At 40.2% G+C, this 21,857-nt stretch overlaps 1 protein-coding gene across 3 annotated transcripts; it reads right to left on the reverse strand.

Annotated features, from left to right (window-relative positions):
* Nucleotides 1–3,833: 3,833 nt before the first annotated feature.
* Nucleotides 3,834–20,616, reverse strand: rassf8b (Ras association domain family member 8b). Of its 3 annotated transcripts, XM_067490526.1 has the most exons (9): nucleotides 20,163–20,609; nucleotides 11,766–11,930; nucleotides 9,546–9,896; nucleotides 9,182–9,384; nucleotides 8,772–8,975; nucleotides 8,404–8,478; nucleotides 8,038–8,160; nucleotides 7,137–7,263; nucleotides 3,834–6,487 (listed from the first exon to the last, which is right to left on the reverse strand). In XM_067490526.1, the coding sequence occupies exons 2-9, from the start codon at nucleotides 11,875–11,877 to the stop codon at nucleotides 6,372–6,374; spliced, it is 1,311 nt and encodes a 436-aa protein (XP_067346627.1). In that variant the 5' UTR covers nucleotides 11,878–11,930; nucleotides 20,163–20,609; the 3' UTR covers nucleotides 3,834–6,371. The 3 variants fall into 3 exon arrangements, with proteins under 3 accessions (XP_067346627.1, XP_067346628.1, XP_067346630.1); XM_067490527.1 differs by lacking the exon at nucleotides 8,038–8,160 and having other exon boundaries at nucleotides 20,163–20,616; XM_067490529.1 differs by lacking the exon at nucleotides 8,772–8,975 and having other exon boundaries at nucleotides 20,163–20,615.
* Nucleotides 20,617–21,857: the final 1,241 nt, after the last annotated feature.

Raw genomic sequence — 21,857 nt, forward strand, 5'->3', positions numbered from 1 at the left:
CAGCCCAGTGCACCACGGCATAACTTGGCAACCATGGAGTTACTTTTATCCAGCCGTGTGTGGTGGTTAATCAAAGCCCATCATTTCCATAATTCATGGATGCCCATCTGTTTGCCACCTACTCCCATGCCCAGTGCAGAATAAACAAAATCAGGAGAAGGGCCAAGGGGCTATTTAATGACAGAGTCAGCCATGGCTTGTGCAAATATCCACACATACACACAGAGCACATGCACATCACGCACACACTACACAGTGCAATCAATCTTCCAGCACAACTATAATTCATTCTAAACACAATTGTTTAATCCATCATATCAGGTACGATATTTGCATCATAGTTCACAAATTGGGGTTAACCAATTAGGCTTCCTAACTATTAGTCATCCACATCACCACTGTGCCTTTTAGAAGACTTTCAGATCACTCACAACTCGTTAAATCTCTGATCTTCATCCAGATACTTTCTCACAAGAGTAGTGTCACACTGGCTCATGCACATTTTCTCCTGAAAAAAAAATCAAACTTTGATGTTTTTGAAAGCCTTGGGACGGCTGCGCGATTGAATTAGCAGAGCTCAGGATGTGAATCGGGGATAAGTCGCACCTCACAATGATTTGTAAGGTGTGAAAATAATAGCAAATAAAGCCAATAAAAAAAACAAATCTGACTCTTTCTGTAGATTGTTTTAGCGTGGGAGGAAACGTATGCTGTATTTTTTCCTATATTTCAGCATTTTAAAAACAGACAACTATGTTTATTTACAAAATGGTGAAAATATGAGTTACAGTGCTCATAATATATATGGCTTAACAGGAATACACAGTATCACGCTTGTTACTGCATTGGATGAACTAGTTAAACATACAATGTTCCCATTTTTGGAATTCAACCATTTATTAAAAAAATTTTGTTAGAAAAGAAGCTAAAACAGCTTTTGTATCAGGTAATATTGGAAGATTCAGGTAATGACTGCTTCACTTCAGCATGAAGTCTCCATCCAAACACTCAGGATGCACTGATTTTGAAAATGTTTTAAACTGGATAACACTGTAATATTTTAATGACTGCCGGCTTGGCTGGGGCCTGTAAGCTGAGAGCTGTTGTCACTTGTTGTCACATTTTATTACCTAACGAGATGTGCTGTACTATTATTAATATTACTATTAACTATGAAATCTAATAATGGCACCTTGTGAACAACAGGAGACAACTGCAGGTAAAAAAAAAACAGGCTGGATAACTTAATAGCATTTAATGCCACAAATCTTCACGTACTATCTGGTGTGAGAGGGTCACAGATGTAATCAGAGCCCCTCTGACCCAGCTGCTGAACTCTGTTTATTGTATTACAGCTGGAATACACAGGGGAGAGACTGAGGGACAAATGACTTTTCCCACAAACACCTGGCCTGATAGCTAAAGTTTTCCAACTCTGCAAAGAATCAAAAGTGTCCCTCCAAACTTGAAAATATATCTAAAATTGGTTCTTATTTGGAGAAACTTTTGTTCCAGTCGATCTTGGCAGTAGTGTGTCTGACTTCCAACATGAAGCCAGCTGCATGGCCAGACAGCTGCAGAGTGATTCTGACAGTTACTAGTCTTCTGAAGTGCAGGTAAAGAGGCGGCTGCAGCTCAGCTTCCTGCAATTCAGATACATATTAAAAATTAAGTTGTTTTCATCCTTTGCAGATTTGGAGAAGGTCATCCGTGCTTTTATCTCTTCTCGTTTAAGACAACTGAAGAAGTTACCCTCACGTCTCAGGCTCATTCAGGATTCAGCAGCAGCTTTTGTCTGCTTCAAGTGTGTGTGTGTGTGTGTGTGTGTGTGTGTGTGTGTGTGTGTGTGTGTGTGTGTGTGTGTGTGTGTGTGTGTGTGTGTGTGTGTGTGTGTGTATGTGTGTGTGTGTGCCAATTCCTCATAAGCAACACTCCCAAAAATTAAATCCACCTTTTCTGGAACTTGTCTAAATTCTTGTATGAATGTCACTTGCATTTCCAGGTGGTGTTACCAGGTCTTGTTAAGAAGCATTTTGATTTCAAGTATACTACTCATTACTCTTTTTTATATTTGTTTAGCTGAAGCTGGTTTACCACCTGGGCAGGTCCAACAGCTTTATTACACTTCACTAGGGTTTTTAGTGATTGACTACCTGCTAAATCCTTTCACCCAGACAAGACCTATCCAGTCCATTTCTTAGACACAGGCCCCATGTCAAACTGTGGATTTCACCGTGGTGCTGCAGTACACTCATACATAAACAGTGAAATTAAGTTAAATAATGCAATTCCAGTGCCAGTGGCATGTCACGCTACATTATTTCTGGTGGTTACATAAGTCTATAAATATTACAAAACAAAACACCACCAGAATGATTGTATTTTGAGTGAAACTATAAAAATACAGAGAAAATGCAAACTACAGTGCAAGTCAGCCTCACACAGTGCTTTACTGCAGTCTGCCCCTATAATTATAAGTCTATAGACATAGAATATCTTAGTGTGTAAAAACTAGGATGTAGATCAGCATTTCCTCCATCATGAACCAAACCCAACAAACCTTGAGCAGAACCATTACGCTATTAGACAAATAACTTGCAATAGTGATTGTAAAGAAGGCTGTGAGTGGAGTTGTCCATTGTAAAGCGCTTGGGATAAAATTGCTATATAAGTGGATATTTACCATTTACCTTTTACGAGACAGTGGCCATCAGCAGAGATTTGATTGGATCATTACGGGCACATCCAGGATCAGTTTAAAATACTGTCACCGTTATAAAAGAATCACTGGCCAGTTTGACTCCAGATCAAATTTACACAGTTTTACTCTGATGGAAAAGACTATACAACTTTGATATGTTGCAATTATCATACATTTGGGGTTTCTAATAATTATGCATTGCACGATACAAAGGTCTAAACTATTATACAAATACAATAATTATGGTACATCTGACAACACTTTATGATACTAACTGCGTAACATTGTTTGGGAACCTGGTCCTGGATAAAAGGAGGCTACATGAACAGTATAATTAGAATAGAAGTTAATCTTTAATGCTGTTTTATGACATTATTAGAACATTTTTATGGCTGATTTTTACCTTTTTATTTATAATAAACGATTGGGTAACCCGGGCTCGGGCGCCGGGGTTTGATGGATTGGCAAGGGCTGGGTGGGGCTCGAACCCACTGCCTTCTCTATCCCAGCAACTGAGCCACTAGCTAGCTATGTATGTTGTTGAGTTTCTTCATAGTTTAAACACAAAAAGCGTGTTTTAAAATATATTTTATTCATTTATTTGTATTTTTTACATAATTTGTTTGTTTTCACTTTCAATGGTTTCAAAGCTAAAAAGTGAGTAAATTTCTAAGTAACCCAAAGAAAATCATAACATTTGTCTAAATACGGCATTAATGCAAGTTAGTGATGTTAGCCAAGAGCTTCAACAAACTTGTATTTCACCTCACAGAAGTAATATGAAACTATAGGACAAACTTTGACATGAATCGAGAGACAGCAAGTGAAACTTTTCAAATAAAGCCACATCTCTTTTAAAACTGAATTATTACAACAGTTATATTTGTTGTGTTTTGTGTAGGAGTCAGTGCTAAATGTTAAACTTGTCAAACAGCTGCTCAAGTCCCCATGAGAGCAAATATACAATTTAAGTTGTCAAATGGCTCGAGACATCATGAACAGCTTTTATCCATAATTACTTTCTGCCCATTCTTGTCTGGGTAATTCTATGCCTTGAAATATCCCTGAGCCGCAGCGGTTTTAAAATAGCTTTCAAAACCACTTGATGGCTGTTCCCATAATGACTCCATAATCACATTTGTATATGCACTTTTATTGAAAAGGATCATTGATGGCACATCAGAAGAATTATTGGGATGAGCTTGAAGCTGGAAAACAAAGACCATCAATGATGGCAAACATTGTCTCGGCAGATCACTTTTACATTCATAAAGGCTATTTTTTGCCAAAGTCATATGAAAAAACCGAGAAGATTTTGCCATTTTTCTGCCAATATCTGCCTGTCTGCTCTTTAACTATACTCATATCCCATCAGTGTAAATGTCAACAAGGCAAAAAGGGACAAAACAAACCAACATCAAAACGTATTAAAAATAAACTCTTGCATTTTTAGGAGCAACTAATTAGGAGTCCAAATAAACAATAAACCGCCTGCTGGTGCATGCATGCAGAGTTGCCTATTGACTAGCAGCATTAAAATCTAACCTATCTAGCACTCTGCACTATTCAGGCTTCTACATTTATATATTCCATGGACCAATGTCATATGTAGACATGTTGACTTTTTTTAGTAAGGCATGCCATTATTCAAAACTTTCAGTCAACAAGATGTGATCTTTTTTATTATTTATTATTTTTTATTATCATTATTATTATTATTATTATAAGTCTGTGTCACAGCGGATGTTGTTGCCATGACAATACTGCTGCATAAGGGGAAGCAAAAAATAAAACTAATGTAACAAACAATGTGTGAGAATTGAAAAGAATCTGCCATGTTGTCATGTGAATTCCTTTCTTCTAGTTACCTTTGCACTGCAGAGCAAACAACCAAACACTACCATTCGCTCTAAAAGGAGGAATTCACTCCTATTATATATTCACAGCACAAACACGAGCTTCTTCGTTTTGGGCTCAAGTAGGATGTGGAGCCTGTGAAATGATTTCAAAGTCTGTGATCACTTATGTGAATGGGTATATGATTATACTTGTAAAAAATGAAAAGTGAGTTGCACAAAGACAAAAGAGCTGCTTTGCAAACTGCTCTGAGCACAAAGTCAAAGCAGAAAACTGTGTGAAACTCAGTATGCAAAGTTCTCACACATGCACACGCACATTGCTTAAAGTCACACTTCTAACTTCAATATGTCCAGGCGTTTATAACTGCAAGTGTTTTGTGCACATTTACAAGTAATACTGGATGTGATACACAATCTCCAGATGTTATTGACACATGTTCGAGCCCTTACTTGTTTCATCTTATGCCTGTTTCCTAGAAAGCCAGAGAAAATTATACTTTTAATCTGTTTTAAAGATCACTCTGCTAATGAATTTAAGTTGCCTTAATTGCATCTATTTTAGCCTGTGGAGAAAAGAAGGGGCCTGAAAAAATATTGGCCATTGAATTTCAAACTGGGCTTTCCTACCTCCTGACACCTAAATAAGAATATTTATTCATCTACCTATTAATCTTTCCATCAATTACACTGGCTTTGGTTCATATGAGACATCTTTAGGTTGTTAAAATGTTAGAAAACTGATGGGACAAATGACAGAATGATTTCGTGCTTAATGACCACTGTGGATCATGTCAAACACTGGGCCGATATAGTAAATGGCACCTCAGTTAATTTGCTAAAAGCTAAAGTGCTTTGGCTTTGTTGCACAACAAAGCAGAGTTAACTTTCACTGAGTTAACTTTCAGCTGGTTAAAAAATACATGTTTTGCTGCCACCCAGTGATCAACCAGGGTATGAAATCATTGTCTTCCAGGCTGCATTCAAACAGAAGGCTCAAAGGTCTTCATCATTGCTCATAAACAAAGTGGAGGCTCCTATATATTGCAAACTAAAAATGAGTCAGACTGGAGCTATTTCAGCAAAGTCACAAATAGTTTATGTTATTCTTTGGCACCATTTAATCTGCTTCCTCTTTTATTTCTTTTTTAGGATGTATTTGAGTAAAGATGTTTCCAAAATCAAATATGAAGCTAACTTCCAATCTAAATCAATACAAAAATTTACAGGGAAGAAAAGGATTGAAGCTGTTGTTAACTTGTACTGACATCTTGACCAGGGTTCACCTGAACTGGTGCCAATAATAGATTCATATGGCACATAGAGTCCAGTTTTTAAATGGTTTACTTAAGGCAATCAAATATTGCTGTGGTTATAGCACAAGTGTGGTGTTAGTGCTTGCACATGTCCGTGCATGACATATTTTTTGTGTGTCCAAAATTCACATCCTAGATTTCTCTCCACATCATCTGCACTGCGTGCCTCAAGCCTCCTGACTGAACATTAACATGTCTGTTGGCTCAGAGTTATGTAAGAAGACCCTTCACACATCCTTCGCTGTAGAGGCTGTAGATTGATGTTAGTTTGCAAATGGATATTGACATCAGTCTCAGTCCTGAAAGAAGAGGCATTGCAAAACAGATATTATCTTTCATGACAACCATCTGAGCATCCATGTCATGTTCTTTCTAACACCCTCCACTGTTGGATGTTCCTCAAGCTGGGTTTGTTTCAGAAGCATTTCAGCAAACAGTCCTGTATAACATCACGCTGCTCTACTCCCCAAAGAAAGTCTCCTTGAAGGTCTGTGCAGGTCAAACATAGATGCCCTCTGGGTTAAGACTGGAGGAGATGGTGCTTTGAAGAGCACGGAGGTTGCTGGGTAAGAGTCGTGAGGAGCCAAGTCTTTTTAGGGAACCAGTCTCCATTTCTAGAAATAAGACACAAACATTTATTTAGAAGCTATAAAGAAGGATGGACAATGTTTAACCAAAGAAAAAAATCATTCTTATAAATTACCTGCTGTGTGTGTGTGTGTGTGTGTGTGTGTGTGTGTGTGTGTGTGTCTCAAAGAAAACATTAAACTGAACTTGAGGAGATCTGAGAAAGTTTACCACATGAAAAGAAAACATTCTGGGGGATTTTTCTTTTCAGAATGAAAATAGGGGATTTTCTTTTTGAATTGTTGTGAAACGCCTGGAGCATTTCAGGGCTGCTAGCGATTTGGTCCATGTAATGGGGTTATGGACTTAAGCTGTAATGGTACAGCAGTCTCGTCTCACCAAATTTAACCTGTGCTTCTTGAAACGACCACAAGGTGACACTGTGTCCATTCACATGTAAAGACAATATCTAGTGTAAGTCTGATGTTTATTACTGCATCTAACATCAGAGAAGGTGGATATTAAACTGAGCTGTTTAATCAAGTGATGGTAATGTTGCAAGTCATAAAGTATCTGGTTAGTGTATATGGATTTATGTGTGTGTGTGTGTGTGTGTGTGTGTGTGTGTGTGTGTGTGTGTGTGTGTGTGTGTGTGTGTGTGTGTGTGTGTGTGTGTGTGTGTGTGTGTGTGTGTACCATTGTTGTTCTCTCCTGTAGGTTGAGCAGGCAGCACAGTGACCTTGGTACCAGTCTGCTGAATGAACTGCTGCAGGTTGACCTGACGTAGCTCTTTTGTCAGCTGCTCTAGCTCCCGCTCCTTCTCCTGTGAGGGAAAAACGCTATCATAAATAAATTGGGTCGACATAATGAGTAAATTAAATGATACACAACTTAGTCACCTGTAAAATCCTAAAATCAGTATTCAATTTGGAGATACTTCATACAGATTTCTTGCAGGTGCAACGACATGCATTATTTAATTTGCTTAAAAGTACTTTAAGTCTTTTTCTAGAGTCACTCAGCTCTAACTGAGGCGGATTCAATATGTGAAAATCAATAAGCAATCATACTCTGGTAAGGTTCTCTTCACAAGTCAGAAGCCAGTTAACTCTCAGATGGTTACGCAACTGCAAGCGAGGGATTGTGTACTTATTCAGGCCCTTCTCTAATCAGGCGAAGAATGCTGTAATACCCTCTCCCCCTTCCTCGTTTCATTACCTCATGCTTACCACACCCTACTGGACCTCGTCGGTACATAGAGCACAACTCATACTATGATTCACGCAGCCGAGGTTTCACTGCACATCCCTGCAGGCTACAGATTAAACTTCGCTCCACTGCCCACAACTTAATGAGCTTAGATTTTTGTGGTTCCACCTGTGTGCAGGGGACTGATTTCACACTCACACACTGCAGTGCCCAACCTATCCAACTTTTTTAATAATGATTTTTAAAACATTTTCTGACATCTAATCTTAAGCATACTTCAGGGTAGACAGAATGCCACTGGAGCTGCCTCAAATTCCAGACAATTTTGAGGTTTGGGTGTTAAAAACAAAATAATTTAAAAAATGTAAATAGCAGAATCTGAGCTGACCTGCAAACTCTTGGCGGAGTGGCCAAGAGAGCGCTCCAACGCCCTGCAGCTGCTCTCCAGCTGTGCTGTTTGTTGGATCTGCATTTCCAGCTCTCCCTTGGCTTTCTCCAGCTGTGCCTGCACCTGAATTCCAACGTGTAAGAGGAAAAGCTAACACTCACCTATACTTTTTAGCACAGGCACAGAGGTCACATATTGTGTGCTGAATTCATTCTTTGTAGCCATACAATGGGCAAATATGATGTCCTTAATAAATAAGTTATGTGCCACTTGGATTTCATGAGCTATAGTTACAGTTCCAAACGTACAGTCAACAGCCAAATCTAACGTGATATGTTTTGGAAACCAAGGTGGATTGGGTTGTACCTCCTCCTCATTGATCTTCTGGTTGAGCTCGTCCTCCTGCTGTAGCCGGTCCTGCTCCAGTCCTGTCTCCATGCTCTACAAAACATGACGGTAGATAAAAGATTCGAAAAAACAGCATGAAAACATTCTGCCTTTAGTTTCTCTCACCCCCACATCATCCAAATCCATTCGTAATTAGAAAATAGTGGACTTACACAAGAATCTATAACAATTCAACAGTATGGCAGATGTTAAAGAAAGTACAAAAGTCAACATTACAAGTGCATTTTTAGTTTATAACTAGTTTACTTCCAGCATTTTAGGTTGTCGAACGAAAGCAACCTGAGCAAAAATCCCAGAGGGCAGCTCCCCAGTGACGCCCAGCTCACCTGTATTCGCGCTAAGTACTCTGTGAGCTTGGCCTCACAGTCCCGCACACATGCCTGCAGCTCCGACAGCTGCTGTCGGAGCTGTCGCTCACTCTCCTGCTCTATCTGCAGCTCATTCTGCCAGAATTCCTCCTCCTCCATCTCAGCATCGTTCCTCCTCACCTGCTGCTCTAAAAGCAGCAGCTCCTCCTCCAGATTCTCTCCCTGATGAAGGATAAACAACTTGGACATTTTCTTCCCACAGAGAGAGAATCTAAAATACTAATACGTGGCCAAAGAGAAATAGCTGATGTAGAGATTTAAAACTTGATAGCCACAAGACATTTTAAGGGTTTAAAGAGTGCAGGTGGCAAACATCTATAGTAGATTACCTGTAAGTAACAGCACTTACAGCTGTGATTTGAACTCACTTCATTGGCGTTGGCGACAACCTCCTCCCAGTCTCGCAGCTCGGCCTCACAGCCCAGCAGTCGGCTCTCCAGGGCCTGGAGTTTGTCTCTCTGCAGCTGCACCAGCCTGCTCAGCTCCGTGGTGGGACTCCCAGGTACAGATACTACTCCACCTGCTCCTACTCTGCTCAGGTTCAGGCTCAGAACACGCTGCTGGGGTTTGGCTGGGTGGAAGCATGCATGAAGGGGAGAAGAAAGGATGGTGTTTGGATTGTTGACAAAGATAAAAATCGAGGTACAAAGGAAAGGGGAACAAAACAGCCAAAAATACCATTAACCATCAATATACTGGAGGAAAAATAACCACACAAACTAAACACTCTACCTTCAGCATCTCTGCTTTTCCCAAATAAGTCTCGTAGACCTTTGGCCCCTCCAGTGAAGGTCAGAGACTTGCGTTTTGGTTCCCTACGTTTAAGCGAGCGGTCTGTCCCTGACGGGCGGAGCTTGGCCAGAGGTGGGAGGCTCTGCCTGTAGAAGCCACGATCTGGGACCCGAGCCTGTCCATCAGACGTGGGCCGCTCGCTAACGGACGGCCCAGTTCGCTGGAGGATGAGCTGCACGTCGCTGGCATATTGACCCCACTTGTTGAGGGACACCACAGGGTTTTCGTGTGGAGACAAGTGGCGTTCTGTGTCACGCCATTTCTCAATTAAAGTATATCTGCCGGTCCGTCCTGGGACAAAATAACGTTTTAATTACACAGTTTCAACGTATAAAAAAACTCTAAACACATTTTCTTAACCACCTTTTTACCAAATCTGGAACAGCATTTGTTTTGTTTTTTATATCGACAGCTTCTGTAGATGTGTTTAAGGTGGATGACACTGGTTGGAAAAGGGATTTTGCCAACATTTAAATCAAAATTGTGGCTTTTTCTCATCTTTCCAGGGCACTGAAATTCATACTAAGTCATACATATTACTAAGATAAAAAAAAGAGAATTAAGTTTTCTTTAATGCTGTTCTTTTATAGCTAAAGCACATGACTTACTCCAGACTCATTCCTGTATTCTGCCTTGCCAACTAATTTTGTGGGTTTGTTTGCACTTTAGTTGCAAAGAATATTGTTCCACGTGTCTGGTTCTGCCAACTGCCTTTTTCCACAAACAAATGTTAAAATGGGAAAAATAACTGGAATTGATTTGAATTTTAATCTGTACAAAGTTTTTCAAAGACAAAGTTTTCAATGTCCCCATAGCACTTTTTTGTTTAAAATTTACTTGACTATAGCTTTGCTTTTTAATTAGAAAAATGGGTTTCATCTGGGACTTAGACTGATTTAGCTGAATAAATTCTTGGCACACTTGAATACATTAGTTGCAAAAACAACATTCCCTATTCTTGTTATGACAGCTTTATGGCTGTTAAATCATTATTTACTGGCTTGGTAACCTGTTTATAAATGCCAAACATGCTGCAAAAAATTAAACAGGGAACATGGTTTTATTGTCACACAACACAGCATTTCAAAAACTAGTAGTAAAATTAATTTTTTGTGCATTGGCCTTGTGATATGTACACATACACACTTTTTATTTCAATAAAATACTTTTCCAACCCTTTCATGCTCCTACAACACTGGCAGATTGAAGGACTTTTGAACTTGTGTCTGTGTTTGCTCAAAAAACAGCTTTACAAGGTAAAATTCAACTGTGACTGTGTTGGGAAAGGGAACAGGTTCAGCGGTTAACAGGTCTACTGTATGTGTGTGTCTGTGTATTCTTGCATTCTTGTCTATACACATAGAGATAAGCGCTACTCCCTGCCCATCCCAGCCTCACATTCTGTCTGGCACAGTAAGGGTCCTTGTAAAAGAGGCACATTCATCACTACACCCATTCACATCAAAGCGCCCTGGCCTGGACAAAAGGCAGAGGGGAACACGCAGGACCGCGAACGCCATAACTCCTGCTACGCTGTCACAGAGAAAGACTCCTTTTACAAAGCCGCCTTCACTTAAGGGGTTAGTGAGAAATCGAACGTTATAGTAGTTCATATAACAGTATGCAGCTGTCCATCTGAAGAAAATGTTACATGCACAAGTGTCAATGTATGTTTCTGCATCTGCACAGAGCGTGTCAATAAAGAAAAGTCTGCAGCATGACTCATCTCATTTTGTGCAGCCCATTTATGGTGAAAATCTCTTTGTGCCCTCAAGTCACTTTTCATTTTAATGCAATTTATCATCTCCAGCATGTCTGACAACCTGCCTAGCCCAATACTAGACACAGTCCACATCACAGAATACAGTGTGTCCATGGGGATTTGTGTAGGACAAAATATCATTTATACCACTTTAGTTAGTGTGTAGCATAGAAAGTCAGAGAATATCACCTCACTGTGGTACCGCTACAATTTGTAGTTCTTTGTTATTAGTTGACCTTTTGCATTTTCCAAGACTTTAATGGGTATTTATACTGGACTGAGAATTCATAAACCATAATATTTCACATGAGAAATGAGAACATTGCTGATAATCTACGGTTCAGCCTGTGTGCTAGAAAGATGGGCACTGTTTATTTTATATAGAGACTTAAGTTTACCAATGGCTTGTGCCAAAGCAATGACCACTTCCTGGCATGTGGTGAACTCTGTAACCCCACACACGATGCGCTGCACTCCATCCACCCACACTTTTAGCTCCATGGCCTTCATTCAGAGGTTATCATTCTTCCACACCATGTGGATGTGATGTTTTATTATCCATCCTGAAAAAACAATCAAAAAACACAGTTCATTGCTTGAAAAACAACAAAAGACAACAATGATAAAGTTGCAGTAAGCTGACAAATTCACAGATAATTTTGATTTTTTTATTTTAGCAACTGGCTGACAGAAATGTCCTTTAATAAGTTAGTTATGCTGAGTCATGATTTTAAGTTACTTGGGCTGTATTTTCCTCATTAATGAGTAGTGTAAAAATTTACTAAAAAAACTTTTAGTAATAATTACAAATTCTCTTCTACAGACTTCTACAAAAACGCTTTTGTTGTTACCATGGCAAACATTAATTTGAAATCAGGGATTTAATATTTATGGTAGTCGCACTTCACTATTAGCATCAACATAAGCAGATGGAAATATTCCCATTATTTTATCAGGATGCACATTTATTAGAACAATATTGTAACATGTAAGATCCTGTCACTGCAAAAAACAAAACAAAAACAAAAGCCACAAAACTCTTGAAACTTAATACAGCCCAACATTGTAAAGCTTGTGGAGATGCACCCCAACAAAGATGAGCTCTCTTCAGCTGTAGCTCTTCAAAGGCTAAACCACTAACATGGGATTTTAACCATTAACAGCAGGTTACAACAAGCAAACATGTGTGATGAATGAAATGTTGGTGTATACACTATTGACTCTCCGTCCATCTTTCAGACCTAAATCCTTTGAAATGCAACAACTGTCTGTGTCTGTTTTCAGGTCTTTTGTGTCGGCTTTTGGTCATTTTGCATCCATTTTTTGTCTTTTCGTACAGTGGCAACTTCAGACCCTCTAGTCTATGGCCCTTCTGACTTCTGAAGCCCCTGCGGCTGCACTCAGTAGGTCTGTTCAGTAATTCCCCCATGGCTTTTTCCACTGCCCCCACATGGCCATGAAATACATCAATGCAGGTTTAAGTCTTTGTATTCAGATTCAATTGCAGGTTACTTGGAATTACCCATTTGGCCATTTGTCACAATACAAACTTACTAAAATACAACATTCCCAGCCCAACATTTAGGATAAAATTAAGTTTTTTTAAAAAATATCAACCGAGCACCACATGGTTGTGCAAAGCAAAAGCATTTTCTTACAATCCAACAACCCTCAACAACTTACAGTTGTTCTTCTCAAACAGTTTCCTGAAATGCTGCTGATGAATTGCTTCAAGGACACACTTGTGGTGCAGTGATTGTGACCGTCTAACAGGCCTCACCCAATGTATTTTTCATTTGCTGGTGTCAGTGAGGGAAAGGCTTACAGCGGTCACATGCCCACAGAACGAGAGCCATTTCAAACTGCTGACACAAGCACCTCAGCAGTGAGGCAGTCATTACAAACCTGGCAAACCCACGACAGCACTCCAGAGCAACGGAGCAGTGAAGGAGCAGGTGCCTAATGCTCAGATTTCTGCATCCCTACTGGGCAGAACTGCTCTTTTTCCCTGACTGGGCCATCAGTTCAGCTCTGATCCTTGACTTTCAAATCGCTTGAGGCCTCCCTTAACAATTTAGCCATCTTCTGTCTTCATCACAGCTGGAGTGGGACTCAAGTCCCTCCTGCAATTTAACTACTGGTCCCCCTCAAGGCCTTTTACTATTGAGACTGCACTGAAGGCATCTGGTAGGGGCAAGGCCTGCAATTGGTAGGAACGGGATGATTTGTAATACTCTGTGCCTTTTACAGCCCAGTAAATTAGACCATTCCTATGAATACAGCTCAATGGGACAGGGGATAGAGGGGACACTGAGCAGCAGAAAAAAAAGGGGAGAATGAGGGTGAAAAGGCAAAGAGACAGATGGAAAAACAAAGCACAAGAGGTGAATGAAAAGAAGAGCAGGGAGCTGTAGTGGCCTGAAAAAGCAAAGCACACATTTTGGAAATAAATGAGACATAACAGCAGCAATAACTGTGGCAGTGGTACAAAGAATGCACATACTGAACTGTGTACCCCAATGAACATGTGTTTCCCAAGTTGCAGTGTAAAAGCAAAACTGAAGGTTTACAAGGTCAAAAGACTATACTGTACATTTCTGATCAAACTGCAACATATACAAATATGATCTGACATCATTGTTTTCACATTTCATAAAACGGCTGGTCCATGGACAGAAACCAGGGCAGCATACATGTTATGATTCTCTCCTCCAGAGTCCTAAACCTTCTCTTTGCTTGCTAAAACATGACTTGGAAGGTTTATTTACAGCTTGTAAACAAGAGGGCTGTGACAGTGTCTCAATAACAATCAGTATCCTAACAGAAAATGTGATGACGCCTTTAATTTTCACAGCTGTGGAAGAAATGTCGTAACAGAATGTTTATTCAGTGATGAACGATGTCCAACTCACAGTGAGGTTTGAACCAAGAGGAGAAACTCATTTGACACAAACGTGTAAACCAGATCTCTCTCTCTGTGTCACACTTAGAAAGCCATTCACTCTCTCTTGGTACAATTATCACGACCCCATCATGAAAACAAGGAATCTAGTTATTATGACCTCATTCAAGTCCAAAAGAAATATTTAGTCAACAAGTATCTTGAATTGAAACAACATATCACTTGTTCCACTAAGGTAACAAGTATAATTAATTTGAAAGATTATTCATTTCACTCTTGAGCTGCAAGAGTGGACATTATAGGACAAACACTAACAGCTAGGGCTGCACTACTAATAGCATTTAGATTGCATTCTAGTGACAATGATTGTGTTGTGTTTGTATTGGCAGGGAGATCAACTGTATCTGACCAAGCATTGGTGTTATAACAAAGAGCAGACGAGAGGATTAAGTTTATACCAGTGGTTCTCAACCATGGACTAGTGCCCTACACACCGCTCATACCTGGATCAAAGTGGAAGACATCACTTTAGTTCTGATGGACTGAACACACCTGATCCAGGTAATTAGCTGTGGGTAGGACAGGAATCATTAGGGGGAAAAAAAGCAGAGTAGGGGATCTTGAGGAGCAGGGTTGGAATCCCTGGTTTATATGGTCAACTTTAAATACTGTTCATAGTGTAGGTTCTGTCTTTGTATAGAAAGCATAGAATGCAAGTATCTTAATTTGCCTCTTAAGAATCATGAGAAAAAAATGGGAAACTTGATTGAGTAAAAAAATTAAAGGTATGTTATGCAGAATGATGCAGCCGCAGTTGAAACTAGAGTTATTTTCTTTCCTTGACTTCTTTCCACTGCCACCTGACACAAATATCTCAACATCTGCCAGCAGGTGTTTGCTTATATCCCAGGCAGCACATAATACTGTGTTATAGGAGCAGGCAGCTGTGTGTGAAGCAGGTGTTCACAGGTCGTGTAGGTTCACACATCTCCAGTAAGGCTCAGTAAACAGGATATAAAAGCTTGGAAACCTGATGTCAGTGTATAACAGCACTGGCCTCAAACCCATCAGTGTCACACTAATCAAATTCTTCAGCTCGAACCACAACACAACACAACTGAACTCTGCTTAATTGTAGTAACTGACTGTCGTGTCTGAGCCACCACTGCCGCACATTCTCCCCGGCCATTGCTGTTCTTGCTCTGCATTTTCATCATACTATTTCCACTTGCCCTGCGGTTATGTCTTTGATCTAAATTACAGTTACTTTGATGCTCCCGTTTCCAAAGTGTGAATAAATAAATCATCTCGGCTACACGGTGAGCAGACACAAATTAGTATGTCAGGACATGTATGTTCCAATTTTGGTTCAGCCTCATTGTAAATGTGTACTTCCATATTTAGACATGCTCACGAGCATATACATCTGCACAGGGAGGAACCTCGGAACCTGTGGGAAAGGTGCTGCAACTGTTGTAATTTCCTTTTCCATTAGCCACAGATTGATAAACAGACTCGGTGCTTCACATAGTAAACTTTGCACACAGAATCTAGGACAGTAGAGTTCACTTCTTGTTTAGAGTCATGAATTATCAGTTTGTATAAAAATGAGAACATGTGACTAACATTTAGTGAAATGACGTCGATATTGGTAGAAAATTATAAATTTAACTTAATTATAATTCATTTTAAATTAAATTTGAAAGTGTAAAATTTGAAGGGTGGTTAGCACTGCCACCTCACTGCTAGACAGTTGTGGGTTCATGCCCCAGGTGGCTGTTATGTGTAGAGTTTGCATGTTCTCCCCGTGCTAGCGTGGGTTTTCTCCGGGTACTCAGGTTTCCTCCCACAGTCCAAAAACATGCATGTAAGGTTAATTGGTGACTCAAAATTACCTGTAGGTGTGAATGTAAGTGTGAATGGTTGTCTGTGTGTGTCTCTCTGTGTTGGCCCTTAGAGTCTGGCGAACTGTCCAGGGTGTACCCCACCTCGTGCCCGATGACAGCTGGGATAGACTGCTGCCCCCCGCGTGACCCAAAGAGGATAAGCAGAGACAGACTGATAATAATGGATGGATGGAAGTAAAGTTTGACATTTGTGGTTTTCAGTGAAATGTCTCGACATCTATGGATGGATTGCAAAGACATTTTGTGCAGAGACCACTTCGAGGCATGAGAAAGTACTGAGAAGATGGAGAGTCTGGACAGTAAAAGTTGCTGCCATGTTAGAACTAATCCTCCCTATTGGACAAGTGTTGCCACAACCCCTTTAGGTTTCAGACATGAATACTGTGTTGACTTGGTTGTGGATGTGGAGCTAAACTTAGTTGTGACTTCAGACGGCCTATCCTTCAGTGTCATTCTCAGGATGCCACAGATGGGCAGAGTTAGAGAGTAAGTAGCGTAGCAGGTCAAAGTGTTATTTAGGTTTTATCAAACATGGGCAGCATTTTATAAAACTTAAATAGGCATTAAACAATTTAAGACATGTACAAGAAAAAACATGTATGCTCGTCTGGGTTTTAATGAAAATTCCCCACCAAAGAGCTCATTTCCTGCCTTGTTCAGCTCAATTCTGCCTGAGCCCATTATGAAATTAAACTTTAACAAACTCCTTGATTAGGTTTGAACCCATGACCTTTTGCTAATCTTTCCAGCCGCCGCCATTAAAACTTGCAAATGTTTCCCTAAATGTCACTCGCAAGTAGTATGTTTTTCTAGATTAAAAAAAATACAAGGTCAAAAGTCAAATTAATTGTAAATACACCTTATAGTATATGACAGATTCAAAGCAGCAGCAGTAGGGAGCAGTCCAAAAAGAGTGATGCAATCAGAGGCCAGTTTTTAAAGTAACAAGGAGGTGGTGGTAACAGGAGGGGGTCCACAGAAAAAGTGGTGCATAGACAAAAGAGCAAAGTGTGTGCGTGTGTGTGTGTGTGTGTGTGTGTGTGTGTGTGTGTGTGTGTGTGTGTGTGTGTGTGTGTGTGTGTGTGTGTGTGTGTGTCCACATGGCTAGTGGCATGACTGGATGCAAACAATCCTTCACCATGGCAACACAGCTCCCGGCTTTGTCCGAGCCTCACACAGATGACTGGACTGATTGGAGGGAACAGTCTGGGAAAGACGACTGAACAATCAGCAACAATTAAGGAGCAGCCCTGTGCTTTCCTGTCACTTCCTCTTTGTCTCCTCTGATGTGGGATGCAAGAAAACACAGAGGTGTGTTCAGTGGGCGGATTTTTCATACTCAGGATTATTTGGTGCGATGCTAAAAATCTCAGAGCTGGATTGTTGGTGGAGATTAACTGTTTCAACTGGAGTGGTCCCACAGTTTAGGTGACCACCCAAAAGTGAAATTAAGCTCTCACTCAAGCCTCAAAGATAACTGCCATCTCCTGCATAGAATCATTATTTTGCAATAAAAAGAACATTTTTTAGCATTTGAGTGATGTTAATTGTTTCCAACATTAAATGTAATGTAACGTATGTTTGTGATGTGTCTATGTACTGATGTCATTAGTGACACCATGTAGCTTTGATAGTTTGCCTTTGATAGTTGCCTTTGTAGTTTACCTTTAAAGTCTGTTGACCAGTGGTCAAGGAAACAATGCAACGCTACATTATCATTATGTGATGAATTGCATTTTTCATTGGCCTGTACTTATAAGGAGTTGTTTTTCTGCATTGAACTCTCTATCTGCTTTGATCTCTGTTTCCCAATAAATAGTGTGAACAAGGAAGAGCCCGGTGGAGTTGGCTGAGTTCGGGTGAAGTGTTAAGTCACTAAGACCCCGCCGGGCTCCCCTTGTGCAAGTAAAAGACAAAAGTCGACTCTTGTGTGTTATTTCACTGTTGTTGAACTGTATTTCCAGGTGTAATCAGCGCTGTTGTGGTTGTCAGAACCCAACACTATAAAAGTATTGAACACACTTATTTACTACAGTTGAATGTTCAACAACTTCACTTTAGTTCTAAACTCAGAAAGGAGCTAGAAATGAAGGTTTTTGATTCCAATAAAAAAAAAAAGTTTGACTTTTATGAGGATGCTAGATGAAGACTGTCACACATTACTTAAGTCAGTGGGTATTCAACCTCAGGGAATCATGAATGTTTGTGTTAAATTTCATATCAATGGAGGTTGAAAATGGCCACAGGATGTCAGGAAGCATTTCAAAAATAAAAGCTTATTTAACAAAGACTTGGTCCTGTTCCTCAGACAATCTGTCACCTGGCTTGATAGTCTGTGTTGAGGGATCTGAAGCCCTTGTAAAGTGAAATTTTCATGAGTTTATTGGCAAATAGGCTTTGTATCATGCAGCATTCCTCTCATCTAATAGTAATACATTCCTTTGAGAAAATATTTTCCAGCTGACGTCCATATTAAAATGAAAGCTACACATTTCAGCGTCCTGCCTTCCTTTCAGTTTTCTACTTCTGCTCTGCTGAATGCAGCAGTGCTGCTCATAGAAGAAGCATTTAAAAGATTACTTCCAAATCAACTTGTCAGCTGAGGAGAGAGGTGGCTGCCTGTTTAACAAAATCTGGAGCAGGCCTAGTGAAAAGCTTCAGGCAATAATCAGACAGAACAGCTTTCCAGTCAGGTACTGTCAATCATGCACTTTGGTAGAAACATGATGCGTTTCTGTAAACAAACAAGCTGTGGCATCTTTAACATGGGTGCAACAAAGTGGTGACGTGTAGTGGATTTTAATCCAAAATCCTGAAAGCACTTTGAAAAGCCATAAGCAAACATTTCCACAAGTGCTGGCAACAATCACCATATTGAAGTTGAGTGACCAAAGTGCCACATGAGTCTCAAAAGTTAAAACTAATCAGCTTGAAGGAGACAATAAGCCTTTAACCCTGTAAGACTCTGAGCTGAGCTGACCACACGGTGTTGTGGGGGGGTGGGGGGGTCTGCAGAAATTAACATTGATTTACATGGTTTATTATTGTACAGGTATGAAAAATTAAAGCCAAAATAACTTACTGCTAAGTCAATATGTGAGAATGACAGAGGGGAAAAAATTAAGTCAGAGAGATTTGTAAATGCAATCTGGATGCTCAGAGTTTCAAATACTTTCAATGTATATCTGGTTTAACCAGCAACTTTGTCCTAATAAATTAATTTCCTAGTTCCCCTTTCTCACTTGTGATGAATTGCTCTTTTTTTGTCTTTTGTGATCAAATCGATCCTTGATTCAGAAATCGTTAGTAAGACAAAAAAAAAAAAAGCAATTTAAGAAGCCAAATGTATGCAGCATGTCCCTTAAATACCACCACAGCGGAACGTGTTCTGAAGCTCTACCACTGAGCCCCCAGGCCCCCAAATACAAAAATAAATTATAAAGTTTAATAAAATACCAATTTAGTTGTTCTCAGCAAAAATGACACATTTTACTGTTGATTTGTGCTCGTACGGCTGAGTATTACTACAAACACAGTCTTCCTTCCATTATGTTCATCATTGCAGGGCTCAGCAGATACAAACACACACACTCACTTCCTGTTGGATCATAAATCAGGTATGTTAAGATGTGGAAAATCTCTCACCAATACCAGAATCCCTCTATATTAAGATGTCCTCGATATACTCTAAATATGAACAAACAATTGCTGGAGGATGAGGAGAAAACATGGTCAAATCTGACCGTACTGCAATATAAAGTTATGCAACTACCTCTGACCAATATGAACTAGCTCCTCTGTGTGTTTCTTGCCTTCCCCCGATATGAAAAGGGAAAATACAAACTAATGTAGGAACTTTAGGTCATTGTATAGGCAACAACTGTGTTTTAATGGCAGCAGCTTTTCACTGTTGCCCTAACTGACGCATTGAAGCCACCGCACCGATCCTGACTGCATCCAGCCCCGTGTTAAAGCAAACAACATACCTCTTGTCAGCCGCACATCGCCGTGTCAGAGCATTTAAACCCCCCCCCCCCCCCAATCCTCCTGTAGCCTTAGTATTTCTCCCCTGGAATAAAATCCGACACTTCCCACCGCATGTTATGCGCGCTACTTGCTGGAGATCCCGTTTTATTCCGAGCCCATTCGCGCCTGCATCAGAGTTAACGGTGTGCGCATATATCCCCGCCTATAGCCCCCGTCCCGGACTGTCTCATTCACAGCGTTAGAGACGGTCCTGGAAACCACCGAGGAGAGAAGCTGGGGAGCAGATGTGCGCTGCTTTTTAACGGGTTTGGGGCGATTAACCAGCTGGACATGAGCAAAAACAACACGTTTTTCATCGTCCTGGGCTTCTTTTATACTGTACAAGTCACAAACAGAGTCTGAAAACACGTCAAGTAAAGCAACAAAGTCACATGTATTGGTCTTGTCCGAGTCTCTTTTTGACTGCAGCGCCTCCTTCGCCTGTTTGCAGTGGCACCAGGGGCCGGGGGCTCATCGCTGCCCCCCGGAGGCCGGAGGTCAGCAGCTAGATGGGCTTTGGTGAGAACCACATGTGAGCGGGGGCTTTTTTCCCGCAAAGGCCTCAAGAGGCGACAATGAGTTCGTAACACACAGGAAACAAAGGTCGAACAAAACAAAACGAGACGTTTCTATACACTATTTTTAGTTTGGTAGAACAAAAAAATTATTTGTTAGTCCTCATCCACACACTTGAATTAATCCACGTATTGTTAATCTACATCCGCTGGAGCGGCGCACACCAGCACTGTCTCCTGAAGAGCTCTGGGACTGAGCTGAACCGGTGTAATCTCCGCCTATAACCACGTGTTTATCGCGCATAATCCAAATATGTTTGTGTGTTTCAGCATGTGCTGCTCTGCACATCAGTGCTTGGTGTAAATTACACCGAACAGAATTGGGACATCGCATCGATGGACAGACTGCAGTGCACTGGGGTTGGAAATGGACTCTGAGGTCCATTCAGCTCTGATGCTATCACACTGAGTGTTTTTTATTCAAGTGCATATACAGCCATTTATCAGAGGGTTGCACATGTAGACCAAAAAATTAAACTGGTTTCAGGTCCAAACATGAGAAAAATGCTCGTGTTGTATTTTTAATGTAATAGTCAATAACACAGGTTTTCAGATTCTACAATTTGTTGTTTTCCTCTTACAGTGTCCCCACTTTCAGTTCAAAAGTAGATTCAGTAGGTTTTAGAGAAGGTCTTATGGTAACAATAAAACAAGCAATTATGTACTGAATGTATAAGTATAACAAAGTTCCCTTTCAAAAATGTTTTAATAAATTCATAGAAAAACATATCTGCTCACTATAGCTTAATCATTTGTAACTGATTTACTTTTTTCAACCTGAAAACCCAGCAGACAAAATTGCTACTAAACTACTTTTCCATCACTGTGCCTTAAAGTTTTAACATCACATTTGCTTCAGTTGCATCCTAGTTTCTAATATCACAATATCATATAAAATTAACATTCATATACATGTTTAATTAAGTTCAAAGGTGACCACTAACCTAAGTCAATTTTCTCCACAGTATAAGGCTGCACATAAATGTGACTGATAGTTGAGAGACCCAATAGTTTCAAACTGTACATTTAGTTTGTTTAAAGCAAATACAGTTATACCAAAGTTTAAGGACTAAATATAAA

This window comes from Channa argus, chromosome 21 (genome assembly GCF_033026475.1).
Source record: "Channa argus isolate prfri chromosome 21, Channa argus male v1.0, whole genome shotgun sequence".
In the NCBI taxonomy this organism is placed as follows: domain Eukaryota; kingdom Metazoa; phylum Chordata; class Actinopteri; order Anabantiformes; family Channidae; genus Channa; species Channa argus.